Source organism: Calypte anna, chromosome 1 (assembly GCF_003957555.1).
Source record: "Calypte anna isolate BGI_N300 chromosome 1, bCalAnn1_v1.p, whole genome shotgun sequence".
Lineage (NCBI taxonomy): Eukaryota > Metazoa > Chordata > Aves > Apodiformes > Trochilidae > Calypte > Calypte anna.
Window position 1 is genome coordinate 174689814 of NC_044244.1, and position 17118 is coordinate 174706931.

The window sequence follows — 17118 nt, forward strand, 5'->3', positions numbered from 1 at the left end:
TATGTGAATAAACAGCATTATAAGGGGAAAACAAACAAAGCAAGGAAAATATAAAATACGTTGCCTTCGAGGCAGAAACAGCTACATTTTACTTTGTATTCCCAGATGTGTTAAAGGGAAATTTATGACAGCATACTGAAAAGCAAGATTCCCATTGTGAGACCCTTCACATTTATTTAACTAAGCCCAATCATTGAAAATGACCTTTATCCAAACCCTTCACAGCTGTCTTAAAATGATCTAAAACTATTGCCAGATTTTCTTTAACTAACATTACTTAACAAAAAGTCATTACCCCAGGGCCATATTACACTACTGGCAAGTAAACACAAATCCATTTTCAACAACATGCTATGAAGTTTTAATGAAATATTGACAGCAAACAGAAAACTCCCCATTAAAAATATGCCAAACAATACAAATCATAGTTTTCTGTTCTAGCAATAAATACAATTTCCTTAGTTCTGATAACATTTGTCACCTATCAGACATACATGCAAACAGAAAAATGGCTAAGACTTAAAAAAAACCCCTTCCATTTAAAATTGTTATTAAATGAAGTGTCAAAATTATTATAAATGAAGCTGTTCTATCAGCCTATTGTGAAAAGATATCCTCATCTGTTCTCAAAAGACAGAACATCCACAGTGAACATTACTCTATAAAATTAAAGGGCTACTGACAATTCATCCAGCACTTTTCATTGCAGTACACTAATAATTTACCAGTGCTTTAATAATGCTTGGCTCTAAGATTTAAGAAGCAGTGCATCAAAACTACTAACACTCTAATGTTTCTCTTATTTCTACATAAACACTAAACATAAAAAGATTGTTGCAAGAGCTGTCCACCTGCAGCTCTAGGTTGACTGATAGGGGTTAAGGGAAAAAATCAAACGTATGGATTCAGAACAGTACAGTTTTTAAAATAACAGCATAAAGCCACAACTAAAGTGGGGGCATATTGTGGGGTACGGGGAAAGGACTTTATTAAGGGGCAGCTTAGTTCAGTAAATCATAGCTTTCAGATAGAGATGATTATGGTGGTTCCTTGGTGTGAGAGGCAGAAAGGTACAGGAGGTTCATTTCACCACCAAGTAATTATGCTGACCCAGAGTGTTACCATTTATCATGGCTGAAAGATGACACTCACTGTTAGCCAAGGGAAACTGCTAGTCAAATGCTTCCATCTAGATCAATACACACCACATTTTTCTACAGCCAAAAGTAATTATATGACAGCAAACTTCACAATCAATACCCACTCGAGCCAACTTATATTCTGCTGTGCAGACATGAAGGTATGGCACTGTCAACTGTCACTGAAAACTACTGCATTTTACTCAGATTAAAGGATTTACCCACACCAAACATATTTTCTTGATGATTAAAACCAATGAGCAACCATGCAAGTTTTCAGGACACATTGCAACCTGCAGCTGAAATTGATGTTTTTGTTATAGTTTCATAAAATCTCGCTTAACACAAAATAAAAGGAGAAAATCAGTCCATTAAAGAAAAATCAATCTTCCTAACCACTGAAAACTAAAATAGTTTCTGGAGCATTAATTTCTAAAAGCTGCAGTTGAAGACCTGACCTTTTCTGAACTCCAGAGATCAGAAAAGAGAGGGACATATATACTTGATGTATTAAATCAATGTCATTTTCAGTTTTAAGCATATATTCATATTTCTTTAGGTAGGGTTGCACACATACAATTACCAAGAAGCCATCTAGCACTCAAAATTAGGCTTTGACTTTAGGTTTTGTTTCAAAATGTATCTAAACATCAGTTTTGACAACTGCCTTCAAAAAGGCAGAGCTTAGTCTTATAAACCAATCTAACACATCAAGAAAGGTTAGAGGGCATAAAAAAATCACTACTTCAGTAAAAAAAAAAAAAAAAATTGACATCCAATTTTCAAGCTGATTTATCAGTGGAAAGCTAAAATTGATAGTTTGCCATTACTGGGTAGCAGGCTGTCTAAGAAAGCTGTTACAAAGCCTTTCATTTTGATTTAGCCACATGGATCAATACAAACCTATACTGTTTCAATTTTACAAATATTGATTTTCTGATATAACCTCTGTGGGAGAACATTCATCACCTGTCATACTACAAAATATTGAAATTTATTTTGTAAACTTCCATTTTCAAAGAAATAAAGTGTTCTACTGAGTGAAGCAAAATCTATTTTTTCCAGGTAACAGCTAATCCCTGTTAAAATATTTTGAACAACATTTTATTCCCTTTTCATTTTAGAGTCCTACTTACACTGTTAATCCTTTAGCTAGATTCATACCAAGAAAGACCACAAAAGTTACCTTTGTTTTTTCATCAAGTACCTAGGTACTTCATCAAGTACCTAGAACCACCTAATTGCTTCAGAGAGGAGGATTTTTTTTCCAGGTGGCAAAGAGAAAAAAGATTCCTTAAGCAGGAACAGCTATTTTATGAATCAAAATCTCTATCCCTTTTTATGCAATAGTATTATTAACACAAGCACCTTGGGTTTTATATACTTAGACTTTTCTAATCTGCTGTTTGTTATATCTAAGAGCTCTGCTGTTCCTCAGCATTTAAACCACTGCATTTTTATATGCTACTTCACTCAAATGTAGTTATTGAGATTTATGACAGGACATTCGAACATACAAAAATAATAGATTCACTAAAAAAATGTGTGATTTTGTTATAGAATTCTTATTTGTACAGCTTTACTGGTCCTCAATTATTTCATTAATCTCTATTATCTTATTCCATTAAAAAGTTGAATGGTAATGGCTACATGCAGCTAGAAAGGACTCTATAAGAGCCATAATGCAAACTCATCCTGTTATTCAGATGCTGATAGAGATGCTGATCATTTTAACCATCCAAACAGTGCACACAGAATCTGAGGCATAGCAAAAATTCACTGAAGTTCTACAGGACTAGGGCATGTATAAAAATGTATAAAAATTAAACAAAGTAGCACTAAATATTTAAAATGTTTATTTCAAAATAAGATATTAATTAAGTACTATTTTTTAGGTTTTTTTTTTCCATCAAGAGATCTCAAGTCACTCTGCTAACAAAGTGCCATAATTCACATATTACAGATGAGGAAAACAAGGCAGACAGATAAAGACTGAAATGATTGATTCGGTGTTGAGGTGTCGCCTCACTGGCACCACCAAGATTATAACTTCATTATTTAGGGCATAAAGTGACTGCTTTAATAGCTGAAGAAAGAATCTTGCTTTCCCATCGGACCTGTACTGGGAATTCTAGAGGGGAGAGTGTGTAGAACAGTTCAGCATATGCTGGTTAGAAGTGCCATGAATTGCTGCTCTGATTTTTTTAGCACTTATTAAATCCACTATTTCCATACCTATGCATATTTTCAGCAAAGATTTAAATGCTACAAGTAATTTTAATAATCCAATTTAATTTTAATTCTAATCTTCATATATTATAGAGGGTTTTTTTAAGTTCTGGTGTTTTGAAAATATAATTATGCTTATTAAATAAAAAGTTTAACTCAATGCAAAATGACATTTAATAATTTATGAAAAATTAAAATTCACCCTGATAGGACTGGTTTGGGTTTTTTGAGGGGGGGAAAGACAGGTCTTTCTTGGTCTTTAGGATGTGGAAGGAAGGAAGGAAGGAAGGAAGGAAGGAAGGAAGGAAGGAAGGAAGGAAGGAAGGAGACAGCAAAATATCTTATTGACATAGTAGCTAACAACTGAAAAGACAGCATTCGCAGTGAATATGTTTAAGGACCCTTTCTTCTCTTGAGGCTTTTCTGTAGATAACTATACTCAGAACAAGAAAGAAATGACCTTCTAAAAAGTAATGATGGTCATTACCCACATAATGGATCTAACATGCAAATATACAGCAGCCATGTAAAAGAACTAACATCAGAGAGCAACTTCACAATGCTTAAGGGCTTCATATTTTACAGCCCCAGCATTAATGGAAAAGTTAATGTAGCATTGAATAACAGTGAGCTGCTCAGCTGCTGCTACTGCTGCAGAACATTTAGATCATGGAAATTACATATCATATTTTCACTCCCATTGCTTTTTTGACCCTCAGAAAAAATAACACTAACCTACCCCCAAAAGCACACGCAAAATATTCCTGCATTACTCAGTTGCTTATGAATTACGACTAAGCAGATAATTCATTAGACTGAAAATTCAAAAAATTAATTAAACCACAGAACTCAAAGTAATTAAGCAACAGTGCTGAAGAATATCTCAAAAAATATACTCTGTGACTTTATGCACATTATGGCACAAATGCATGCATTAGCACAATCACTTAATGCAGCACACAACACAAGACAGCCTTTTACAGTGCTTCTGTATCTTAATTTCTGATCTCAGTACAAGAAATATCCGGACAAATTATGCACATTAAATTCCCTTGTTTTCAATATACTATAGAGTAAAAATTACTGACCTCATGCAGTACTATGCCATTTAAAAGCTTTTCATTTATCCAAGTCTACAGGAAAGTTTCAAAAGGTGGACAACACCTAGATGATCTAAATGGAGGCACAAAGCTGGCTCTAAATTGCACTGACAGTTGTGTTTAGTGAGAAAACTGAGGAAGGGGCCATAGACCCATAACTGTAAATCCTGTAAACCATGTAAACCATGTTTGTCCTTCATTGTTGCTGTCTAGTTTAGAAAAGAAAAAGAAAGGAAGTTGTTAAGCAAATACAGAGTAAACATTGGAATAAACAAGCAATCTTTTCCTCCTTCATTAATTCAGGCAATGAGTTTTGCTTCTTCTTTATCCAAACTGTAAAACGTGAAGACAGAGTTTAAAATTTCCATTAAGGAAATTAGTCTTTCCTGGAATTCCTGAAAACCATTCCAGGTCATAAAGGACTTCAAACTTTAACGTTTCTGCACTGATGTTGGACAAGTAAAACTTTTAGATTTGGTTGCTGATTGCCTGCTTTTTACCATCAGAAAGAGAAAAAAGTGAAGAGTGGTGAGCATGGCTATGGAAAGGAAAAAGATTTACCCCCTTCTTTTCTGTTCTCAAAATAATAAAAAAAAGGTGCTCCTATTGTGAAATTCAGGTAGCTCAAAAAGTAACACAGGTGCTCAACTGATACGTTATAGTTTGACTGTTCATGTCAGGCATGAGAAAAAAAAAAATTAAAAGTAAGGACCACCGCTTCCAGATCCTTCCAAATTGGGTCTAAACTGGTCTAAAGCCTTCAGTTAGACCTGTAGCTGTTTCTCAGTCAGACAGTATTTGTCAGGTAGTATGAAAATCTTATGCTCCCCATATTAATTCATCTACTCTAGGGGTTCAAGTGACTGCAATCATATGTCAATTATACCTTTATGCATCTCTAATGTCTGTGATAAAATTGGCTATGAATTTCTAATAGAGTTGAAAAAGTCCCAGCAGAAGGTATCTCTCTGACCTTTACAACTTCTAATACCAACTGGTATGCTGAGAAAAACAACAAAAACTTGTGAGTATTATAGGCAATGGAGAACCTAAGAAGCCAGCAGCAAGGAAACCAGTTATTAACTAAAGCTACCTCAAAACTTGCTAGTGATTTAACATCTTTAAAATGTTTTGGAAACCAGAAATGGCAACAGGAATCTGTAGTTCTTTTGTAAGGGAAAGTTCATTGTGGCATTTTCATTATTACAGATGAGATTTCTCCTAAGGAAAGGAAGTCTTTCAGAAAACAGCAGCATTGCAGCTTTACTGTATCGATTGTGGAAAGTTAAATGTTCAAAAAAAGGGGAAAAGTAAATATATGTTCTTCACCCTAGTACTCGATGATAGAATTTAAATTTAATTGTTTTTGTTCTTTTATTGTACACAAATTGACAATTTGTTGGTTCCTTTAAAAGAACTAGAATCCTCTAAATATACATCACCAAATAAGAGCAGCAAAGTATAGTGTTTTTAGCCCTAAAATAAGTTGATAACTAATTCTCTCTGATATGAAAAGAGAAGAAAATAATTTGTACATAAAAAGCAATTCCTTTGTTTTTAAAGACAATCAGTAATATTCCTCTAAAACTACTGAACTGTAAGAAACTTTTAATCTATCTTTTATACAAATTCTAATAGTTTGGTCTTATACCATCAGGCCACAAACCTTTAGAACATCTTCTTCGTTAAAATTTAATAGACTAGAGTTTTCATTGAGGTCACTATGAGATAAATTAGTGGCCATCCCCCCAAGTTTTCAATCACATTTTGTCTACATTTTTAATTGCAAGACTTAAAAATGAAAAATAATGTATACTACATATACTTGGGGAGCAATTAAGCAGTTTATCTGTCTAGGTTCTCTAAGAGTATAGAGAGGCTTTCATTAACTCATCATGATGGAAAGACTATCACAAAACTATTTTTTCTTATTCAAGCTCACCTGGCACTTATCCAGATAATGTGGGGCTTGGGGGTTGTTTTTGTTTTTTTTTTTCCTCTCATGCTTCTCAGTGGTACATAACTAAGGTCAAACCAGAAAGGACAGCAGATTCCATTTTGTTCTGGTGGATACATATCACATCCTGCTCCTGCTTCTGGCTGCTCTTCTTTCCTGACAGGTTTCACTCAATTAATTTTCATAGATTTTTAGCTCAACAGTTCAGTATGAAAGTCTACCACTGAAAGTACTGTCTGAAGTTCACTAAATAAATTTCCTCTACTATTAAGCTGTCATCAAGTTTGAAAACATCACTTTTATTCAAGAAAACACTAGAGGCTGGGGTATTATTTGGTGCAAAAGACTACTTTGTGTCTGAAAAGAATGCATTTTTAGCTAACAGAAACTGGAAACTGGAATGTCTGATTATTAAAAAAGTTTACATTTTTTTAGTAATACCAAAATAACACATCCATGCACCCTAAGGCAAATATATCACTCTTTCCTCAATTTTTTCACCAAGATACATTACACATAAAAATCAAGGCCCTCTTACAGCAAAATATCCCAAAGATTTCAGGACTATTTCTAAATTGGGCCTAAGAGATGCCAAATTTACTTCCTCTTTATGCACATTTTTATTGCTTCCAACCATTAGTACAAACTAATAACTTCCAGTAACTTCCAGTAAAACTTCAAAAGAAATTCCAAACACATTAATCTTTCCTAAATTCAGATTGTGACTGTAACACAATCAAAAAAGCACTCACTGAACATAATTTGCTATCAGGAAAGAAAAAAAAAACAAAACAAACCCCATATGAATCTGAAGAAATAGGTAACTTTAAATTTTAAGAAATAATTTTAATTTCAGTGTATTATGCATACAACATATTTTTAAAAACAATATTTAGCATTCTCAAACTGAACAGCAGAAGTACATGTGGTTTATACATCTTTCTGTGGATTTTCTAATAATACAGACAATTGGCTAGTTTGCTACACTATTGGGTTTTAAAATGGTTCAGCACTATTGAATGTTTAAGAAATATTTATGGCATAAGGCATTATATTCCTGAAGCTGAAGCAATCATTAGACTTTGATGTTCATCTCTTTTATTGAACTACCCGCAGGGAGCTTTATGGGCACACTATCATGTCAAGGTCACAGGATTAAGTGAGCAGTGATGACAGTAAACAAACCTTTTCTGTATATTCTAAGGGGTTTTACTGAGTTACTTAAAATGCCATAAACATAAATAGTCTCCTATCTCTACACATACATGACAGATGACTTCAAAATATAATACTCTTGAGCAATGTAGCTCTACAACCAAACCAGCACCCTATATTATTGACACCCTATATTATTGACAGCACATATCAATATATTTTGGGGCACAAATATTGGGAGAAGCTTGCAGTCTGTCATTGTTAGATATTTGTTCTCTAAATGTACAAGAAATACATCTATATATATGTCAAACTTCTATGTGAACAGATATTACTGCTGAAAAAACCCAAGAGCTTACAGTTTAAGAAAAAACCCCAGTTTTAGAGAAGAAGTAAATGCTATAACAAATGTACCAAATCAATACAAGCCATGTAAAAACAGATAATAAAGCCAAACCTAAATGGTGCTTCCAATATAATCTTGAATGATTTAGTTACTCTTTAGAAGTACAAAGTGCATTAACATATCTACTTGAGGAAAGCAGTATTATAGAGTACAGCAACCTCCCTTAAACTGTGTGAAGTCTATGACAGACCTGGTGTTCCTGCATCAGTCAAAACAAACCTGTGTATACTTATTTTTTCACTGTTTTAAAAAAACAAAATCAAACAAAAAAGTCCCAGCAATGCTCAACTGAAAGAAAAGAGTTTGCAGGGAGTATTTTTCAGAAATTAGCTCAGTGAATTCTGTAGAGATGAATGGAATGATGGAGATGAGATAAAAATGAATGGAATCAGGAATGTTCCTGATCAAGGTCAGAAGGAAAGGAAAAGGCTCTGGTTGCTGGCCTCGTTGTTCAACAAAACACATTCCTCCTGTACACCTGAAAACAGGACCTCTTTTATGCAGCTTTTGGGGAAAGCAGTTGCTGATTGTCAATCACTCCCCTATAGGAATACTGCAAGATATGACTCCAATCCAGTGCCCAGATTGCAGTACATCTTCCTAAGGGAAACATAAGCAAACTGCAAGGAATCTAAAGCAAGAGACCAACATTACACAAGACACAGATAATTTAATCAGTAAAGGAAGACTGAAAAAAATTAGTATGTCTAGTCTGGAGTAAACAGCCTGAAAGGACAGCATCAGCTTCCAAGACTGTGAAGAACTAGATTTAAAACCAGATACAATTAGCCTAATATATAGCAATTAAAATGATCTCATACTGTCCTTGCAACTTCAGCTACCATAGAACACTTTTTCTAAGGTGTTTGTAGTATTCTACTTTCACTTCCTCAAAGGGAGGGGGAGATGTTAAGTGTGTGACAGGGATGTACAAGACTAAGCCTGCCTCAGAGCCTGAAGATGATTTAATCTTTCTAGACCCTACTCTGAATATCTCAAATTATTTTAAGAACATGTGATTGGACATAAATGTATTTAAAATAAAAAGGTACAAGGCACATTAAGGTTTTGAGAGGTTGGGAAGCTTTCTGAGTCCTCAGCATTCACTTACATTTTAAGATAGGTCACAGGGCTAGATTGACCACTGGTCTGAACCATTAGGGCTGTTCTTATCCTAGAAGCTCAGTATCTGTTTATGGATGTCTTAGCTCTATGGCTAGACTTAAGCAGGAGCAGAAGTCCCAGTGTTCTGTTGTCCTTCCTCCTAAATTTATGTATACTTTAAAATTGCTTTGTTCCTGCTATAACAAAAACACATATAGTAAGTTGACACTATACAGTTCGGATATAAATTCTAATTGCTGTTGCAGTTGAGGACTCTACTAACATCTAAAGATCTACTGCTTCTAAAGCTAAAAGACTGTTCGCTGTGAAGCAGAATGGAACAAAAAATTTAGGCAGAAATAGAGAATATATTGAAGAGAAGTGGAAAAAAAAAGCAAAGAACAGAAGAAAAAAACAGTTCTCTTATTGCAGAAGTAATAAGATGAAAGAAAATGCAGAAGTCTTCCTTCTTTTATACAAAATAATATGAAATATTGTGCTTTCCAGAGATATAGAAGTCTTTCCATAGAGCTGAACAAGACTTCCCTGGCTACCACACCTTTCCTAACACTGGAAAATACTACCTATTTATAAGTAGCTATTGTCTTCAGAGGCTTCTTCCAGCTGTGGGTAAAAATCCTGTGCACAAAAGTGTATGACAGTTCAGAACAACTGAGTAACCTTGCACAAATGCAGAACTGAATAAATCTCACATAAGCAAACTGTGCACTCACTCCTACACCCCATCCCTGGTCAGTAATCCTGTCTTGGCAGGTTTCTCTATACTGCAAACAGCATCCTGCATCTAACTTCCTCTTATTCAAAAATGATCCAGAACTCTTCTGTTCCCCTTTTTCGATCCTGTTTGTCAAATTCTTTGCCACCACTAGGAAAAGCTCCTTCAAATAGTCTCTGCTTTCCATAACTGAAACAGTAAAATACTACAAAAGAGTGATCAGATTAGAAAGAATAGCTTCATTTCATGTTTATGTTTAAAACTGCTGCAGAATTCTGCTACTGAAGGATGGATAATACTGGATCCAAAATGTGAATAATGCTGACACGTGCTGATCTCAAGTAGTGCAGTTAAGTAAAAACAAGAGAACACAGAAAAACATTTCCTTAATGTTTTGTTGTTGTGAAATAATTTCAGAACTTTTTGGAACTTGTAATCAGGACAGCTCATGAATGAGCTGAAAAGTGTGAGGGTTCTATCAGATCAATCTGGAAGAATCTGTTCAGCAAAGAAAAATAGATGCCACCATTTCCAGAAAATTCATAGTTCTTACAGACTAACTGTGGAAAAATGCAGAACCTTAGCAGGCCCTCTAACAACAGGCATCTCAAACACACTGATAGATCCAGTAGACAGGATCTGGTCCTACATCTTTTCCACTCTTCTAATGCTCCTTTTGTAATTAATGTCTAGCATTTAAAATGAGCCAGGAGTGAGTGAATAGCTAAAGCAGATGAAGATAATTTGCAGTGGGGCACATCATAGGTCCTGTGTCTCTCTGAACTCCTAAGCAGCCAAAATAGTGAGGGGGGCAGAGCATGCCAAAGACTGGCTGTAAGGGAAATGCCTTTTTACCACATTCCTGTGTTCTGGTCTCCCTTGCTGTGAACTGGAAACATTTGGTTTAGAAGCAGTGTCATCCCAGAATCAACCTCTTTGATTGCCAAGCCCCATAAGCTCAAAAAAGGGGAGTTATCCTTTCCATATCCTTTCCAGTTATCCTTTCCACCCCATTCCCCATCAGAACCCAGTCTCTGCAGAAGCACATGCTGCAGTGAGAGGCAGAACTAGATGTCTGCCAAGAAACTTTTTATTTCCAGCTTGTCTACACAGACGAATTTGGTCTTCACCACAGAATGAGTTTGACAGTTCTGCCCTCCACCATGGATGATTAATTTGTTATGGGTGTCTAGTTTAACCAAAGATGGATTTGAACAGAAGAAGTCCTTGTATACTTGCTTTTTGGTAAAGCTGCTTTAATGCAGGTGGAACCTCCTTCAAATCACAGAATGCAAGTCTTGTTTTTAAATGTCATTTTTCTCATTCTAGTAATCCTCCTGTGTATATCAAAACTGCTCATGTGGAAATATCTATGACAAGCACTTAATATTGAGAGTTAGAACACAAACTAGAACTTAGAACTCTTGTATTGCCCTAGATTGCCTTAAACTTACAGAAATGGGTAGGTAGAGTTCGCTATTGAATAGTCTTCAATAAAAGCTTTTGAAAAGTTGAGATATCTGATGAAACAAAGAAGCTGAAATAAGAGAACATTCCAAACAAGCACAGTAACAGATTATGGCCCAGAACACAGGCATGCATATGGCTGATAAGGAATTTGAACTGTGTGTACAGATAGGTTTCACTGAACTTTTTTTTTCTTTTTTTTTTTTCTTTTTTTTTTTTTTTTTTTTTTTTTTTTTCTTTTTTTTTTTCTTTTTAATGAAAGATGTGTATGGGGAGAGAAGCAGATGGGGAGGAAGAGAAGCACCATATGAAGCTGACAGAGAAGACAGAAGGAAGCATATGTTGTGACATGAAGACTATAACCCTGAAAAAAGCTAACGGTAAGTAAAAGCTTAAAGAAGCTTTGAACGCTAAGCTATAAAACACCCTGCTTGATTCTTCCTGAGCTCAAGGAAATGGAATGTTGCATATTCACTCTGAATCAAATGCATCAAAGAAATAACCAACTCATTAATTTCTCCTCTAAATAGGAAAAATCTGCAGAATTCTAACTTTGGTATAATGCTGTTGTTAAAAAAGGAAAAGCGTTTTTTTAGTAGTAAGCTCTTCAGAAAATACCTGAAAGTGTCAAATTCCAAAATGACAAACACAGAATTAGTTTGGTTTAAGGACACAAAGAGGATTTATAGCAAACTAATGGGATTTATGCTGAAATCTATTATTCTTTGTCTGAGATACATAGGAGAAAATAAGATTATTAAATAATTTTCTTTTATTGTAGACGAGCTGATGCTCACACCTGCAAGGAACTGAGAAAAAGAACTTTGGTTTTCACTTTAAGATGTGAAGGGAAAAATATTTGTGAAGGGGGAAAGAAGTGAATACTGACAGGCAGTACAAATAAAGGGGTTTTTTCCATTTTTAGACAAGGAGATGACAGAATAAACAGGTTCTCAGACCAACTCAAAGTTGAGTAATTTATGGACAGGGAGAGGCTGCACAATGTTATTGTGCTTGTAGGAAGTAATTGAAGTAGTAAAGTGCTTGCAAGTACTTAATTTCTCCTTCATAAATTCTTAGCTAATTAAGAAGGTAACAGAAATTCAAGTCACCCATGATTTTGTTATTTTAAATGCCACTATCTTTATGTAACTACAGTCTTATAATTGAAAGTTTCATATGCTATTTTGTTGACTCACAACATTCAATTTAATTCTTGTTTCTTCCAACATTTTGAGAAGAGCTCATAATAACCTATTTAAAATTCATAATTTACAAAGACTATAGAATTTCACTCATCAGACCTTGTGTTTTTCCTCTCAGTGCTAATTTTCTCTGTTAATAGTCTCTTTGTTTCTTAATGGACAAAGAGTAAAGTTTGTGGCACCTACAGATTGAACACAGTAAATGCTTGTTGCTGCTTTCTGTGAAAACACTGCAGGCAGAAACAAAAGCTTACAAGCTCATTGCATTGAACCACAAACAAGGAAAAGCTTTCTCTATAGCTGGATCATATTGTAAAAAAATGAGATCTTAATATTTTACAACATGAAGATATTTGTCAAAGATCTTAAAAATTGTTTTTGGGAGATAAAAACCCCATATAAATAAGTGCTATGTGCTACAGTTATCAGTATATAAGTAGTTACTGATAGTATATGTGATAGTGAAGATTTTAAGAATCACACTCATCCATCACAGATAGTTTCTTTTCCATTTTGGATGTAAAAAGGCATTGCTGTTGCCCAAGCACTTATTATGCAGAGACACTCATGTATTTCTTTCTCTGCTCTTCCTGGGCCTGAGATCAACCTTTCTAATTCACTGCTTCAACAAATAGTCTCCAGCACAAGAGCTGGAGAGGAGACCATCAGTGTGCCTTCAGAACTGGGAATGCTCTCCCTGACAGAAAGGATGGAGCCACTGCAAAGGTCTAGAGCTCTGGAGTGTCAACCTGCTCCTTTTCTAAAGTAGCTCTGTATTCCAGTCAGACTGTATCTCCTGGGGCACACAGAAACTGTTTATAAAGTGACTAACTGATGCTGTAGCTGTTTGTCAGGAATTAAAAATGGAGACTTGAAGATGGTTGTGTCTCCTGCTGGCCAAGACCAGAAGTATGTACAATTTTGGAACACATCTCAATTTTCATCGTATAAAGAGTATTGGAGGAACTACCTAATTAACAACAGGTTTTGTTTTCTGTACCTACAAAGTTTAATGAAACGCCATTCTACTTTCTGAACTTGAAGCCTTTTAAATCTGTCCACCGGGAACCAGCAACCTTGGCTCTTAACAAGGCTCAGAGTCTCTGTCCCCCTACCTTCTGCCATCCTTGGCTTTTCCATTCACAGTCCAACAAGTCTCATGACAGGAGGTGACCCCACATGCTGGATCACACAGCTGCCATGGGACACATGGCAAGACCTGCAGTGCAGACTCATTTGCCTCCTGGTCAGCTCCTGCAGGTGGGGAACCCCACTTGGAGACCTTGTGCTGTCACCATATCTCCCTTCTCCAGGTTAAGCAGCAAACTGCAGCTAAAATACAACCAGGCCCAATGGCTGCACCCAGCACAGGGAGCACTGAAATGGGAAAGCAGCACTGCAAGTAATTGAGAAGCAGGCACACCAGGGAAGTGGCATGACAGGAATAAAATACGAGTTTCTTTTGCTTGATGCAAGAAAGCTGATAGGTTTGTCACAGGTGTCAAGCTGCTTCATGGTCCATCAAAAACTATCATGGACTGAAGAGCAAAAAAGGCTGCAGCAGTCATCTGTTGCCATTTAGGATGCCATCAACAATCCAGGAGGGGAAAGTTATCTGGCCCAAACATGAGATGGTGTCCTGAAAAAGTTATTGACCTGGAACTGGCTTAAGCCTGCAAAGTTTCTGCAACCAATCACAAACTCGAGCTACAACATTATTAAAAAAGTCAAGGACATTACAAGGACCTAAAATTGCACTTAAGTCAGGCTCAAGTCTCCTTTGAGCCTCAACTAGAGGCACCATGAGTGTCCAGTATGGACTCAGATTGTTTTTGAAGTAAACATATCACAATCTTCTACATGTCATTTCTGTAATTTCTACCAGAACATATCTGGCATTAAGACAACAAAATTTCCATCAGACTGAATTTCTACACTTTCTGCCACCTTGAAAGAATAAATACATCTCCATCATCACCCAGGAAACAGTGTTGGCTTTGGAAGACATAAGGATGTAAGGATGACAGGAAACAGGAAAAATTACATGCTTTTAACATTGTATAACTACAAGAATCAACTAGATAGAATGACAGAAAGAATGAACAGCATATGTGGTATTTATCAAACATTACTGATGTGTCAAACTTATTACTTGACACTTTTTCTAATAAACTTAGCCCTAGATATGCACTCAAGCTACATTAAAATACATTTTTTGAAAGAAAATATTTATCTAGATAGAAGTTTTCATATTAGTCTATCAGTTTTTACTAGATATTTACTGAAAAGATTTTTAGAGATGAAATAGAACTTTCTGATCTGCTCTCCCTGACTCAGAAGAGACAGAATTTAAGTTGAAAATTAAATTATCAAAATATAGATATATGGAAGCAGAACTTCCTTAATTTCCCTTGTCTCAGCTGTTCCACTTGGAATAAAAAAAATTAAGTGTTTGTGGCTAGAATGCACAAACAAGAGAGAGACTTAGTAGTCTCAAGTTTTGCAGACAGGGCACTCACATGGCAGACCCAGGTTCAAGGTCTTGCTCTGAATGAAGGAAAGGAGCAATTTGAGCTCAGGTTTTCCACATGAGGGTCAGCACCTTAGCCACTGGCTATTTTTGTTATTCAGAAGAGCAATGCTGGTTTTTAGCATGATATAAGAAAATGTTTAAATTGACTCTTGTGTTGGATAGAGTGAACTCTTAAAAACAGTATTTAACACAGCTCTGATTATAACGTTGAATATTGTTTTATGATTTTCATACAGTAACAGTATAACCATACAGTATGGTTATATATATATATATATATATATATAGTTAGGTTCAGCTTTGTGCATGCTAAATTTAAGTAAAACATAAGTTTTGCTTTAAGCATACAGTTTGTGCATGGCTGGCACTGACAACTGTTTTGCTGTAGGAGAGTTAAGATTTAGCAGTGGGCCTTACCAGTTCATTAGTTGCACAGAAAAATCTATAAACAGATGAAAGTATTAAACAGAGAATCACATGAGCTGGTTCTGCTGGTTATTCTAATACTGACTTATTCTCTAAGACTAGACCTTTCCAAGAGACAAGTATTTTTGTCTCTCTCTTCTTTATTTCAGGCTTCCTCTGTTGACTTCTACATGGAAGTCTCTACATCTATGACTACCTTATTCAGAGCACTTGGCTCAGATTCTAATACTGGTAGGAGCCTCAAAACCAACTGATACAGTAACAGTAAAACTGTATTATAATCATCAAATACCCATTAAAATTAATTTTAAATATGGTAAAATATTTTGTTTGCAGTCTATAAAGGAGCTTGACCTCTGAACAGTTAGCAACGAGGACTTTCCAAGAACCAGTTGAAGAAAAGACTAGCAGAGAAAATATATTTTAGCAATACTTGCTAATACATTCTTATTTCAGTGACTATTTTCCTAAATTCTGACGTATCTTTAAAAACTCATTTTTAAGATTTGCAGCTTACCTGTGAGAAACAGCTCCCCAGGCACCATGCTTATTTGTTAGGATATTGAGGATCTTCTGTTTCAGCTGGTTGGCTGTAACGTGATCTCGATGCTTAGCAGCACTGATAAGATGATCACACATCTTCTCCTCCTCTCTTCTGTCAGCAGCATACTGAGCACATTGTGACTAGGAAGGAAAGTACTTCATAAGAGATGGCTTTGACTTGTATGCTAGGCTTCAAAATTATTGTTTACTAAAACTCTTTAAATATGACAAGAATTCATTAAAATACTTTAATGAGGAATAGGAAACATCATTAATCCAAAAAGGTTATGCTACTAGATATTATCAATCAAAAAAACACTCAGACCATGTAAAAATTGAAATATCATTTCAATTAAAAACATTTAACTATACCTATTCATGTGTATATGTGTGATCAAGGATGTGCCTCAAAAGTTAAGTCTATTTCTAAAAGTTCAATGTGTTGTCAGGCTAAAAATAAAGTAACATAAACAGTATAATACACAGGAAAAAATTATGCACACAGGCCTCAATGTTTTAAGTGCAATAAAACTTACAATTAAAAAGGCATTTGATACTTTCATTATTACAGATGCTAAAGAGAAAGCCCTTTAACTATGGAATTAAGGTGTATATTTCCACTTCAAATCACAACATGGACAATTTTCATAATCTGTTACCACTTCTAAAAAACCTTAATGCTTAAAAAGTCACTCATCTATTAAATAGAAAAGGATCTGACATTTTCATCATGTTTCCTTGAAGGGGTAACTACATCTAAAATACCTGCTGTGGTTATTTACCTTCATGAGAATGTGTTTCTAAAACTTTCAAATTCCATTGTTAATTTTAGGTTTGATATATGTAATAGGAAAAATACAATTGATTTTCATTTATTTTCTTAAAATCATGCTAGGTCCAAATTTAATTTCTCTTCCTTGTAAAGATAATTTCAAAATTTATAGAAAAAGCAAATTTGTAGCCATACTTACTAAAATAAATCTATTATATGTATCATTTTCTATGTGTGAATCACAAAAGCTTATTATTTTCAAAATGGAAAAAATTTTAAGATTTCCTTCTAAGAGACATTTTTGCATGCACAGATATTGTGCACAATTTTATAATGTTTAACCAAC

The 17118-nt window shown here is 35.0% G+C and overlaps 1 protein-coding gene across 3 annotated transcripts in view; it reads right to left on the reverse strand.

Annotated features, from left to right (window-relative positions):
- NBEA (neurobeachin) overlaps positions 1–17118 on the reverse strand; it is a 464261-nt gene that overhangs the window by 207322 nt on the left and 239821 nt on the right. For all 3 annotated transcript variants that reach the window (XM_030449922.1, XM_030449935.1, XM_030449928.1), the window contains one exon: positions 15975–16141. In XM_030449922.1, coding sequence (XP_030305782.1) covers positions 15975–16141 — 167 coding nt within the window. The remainder of the gene's footprint in view (positions 1–15974; positions 16142–17118) is intronic.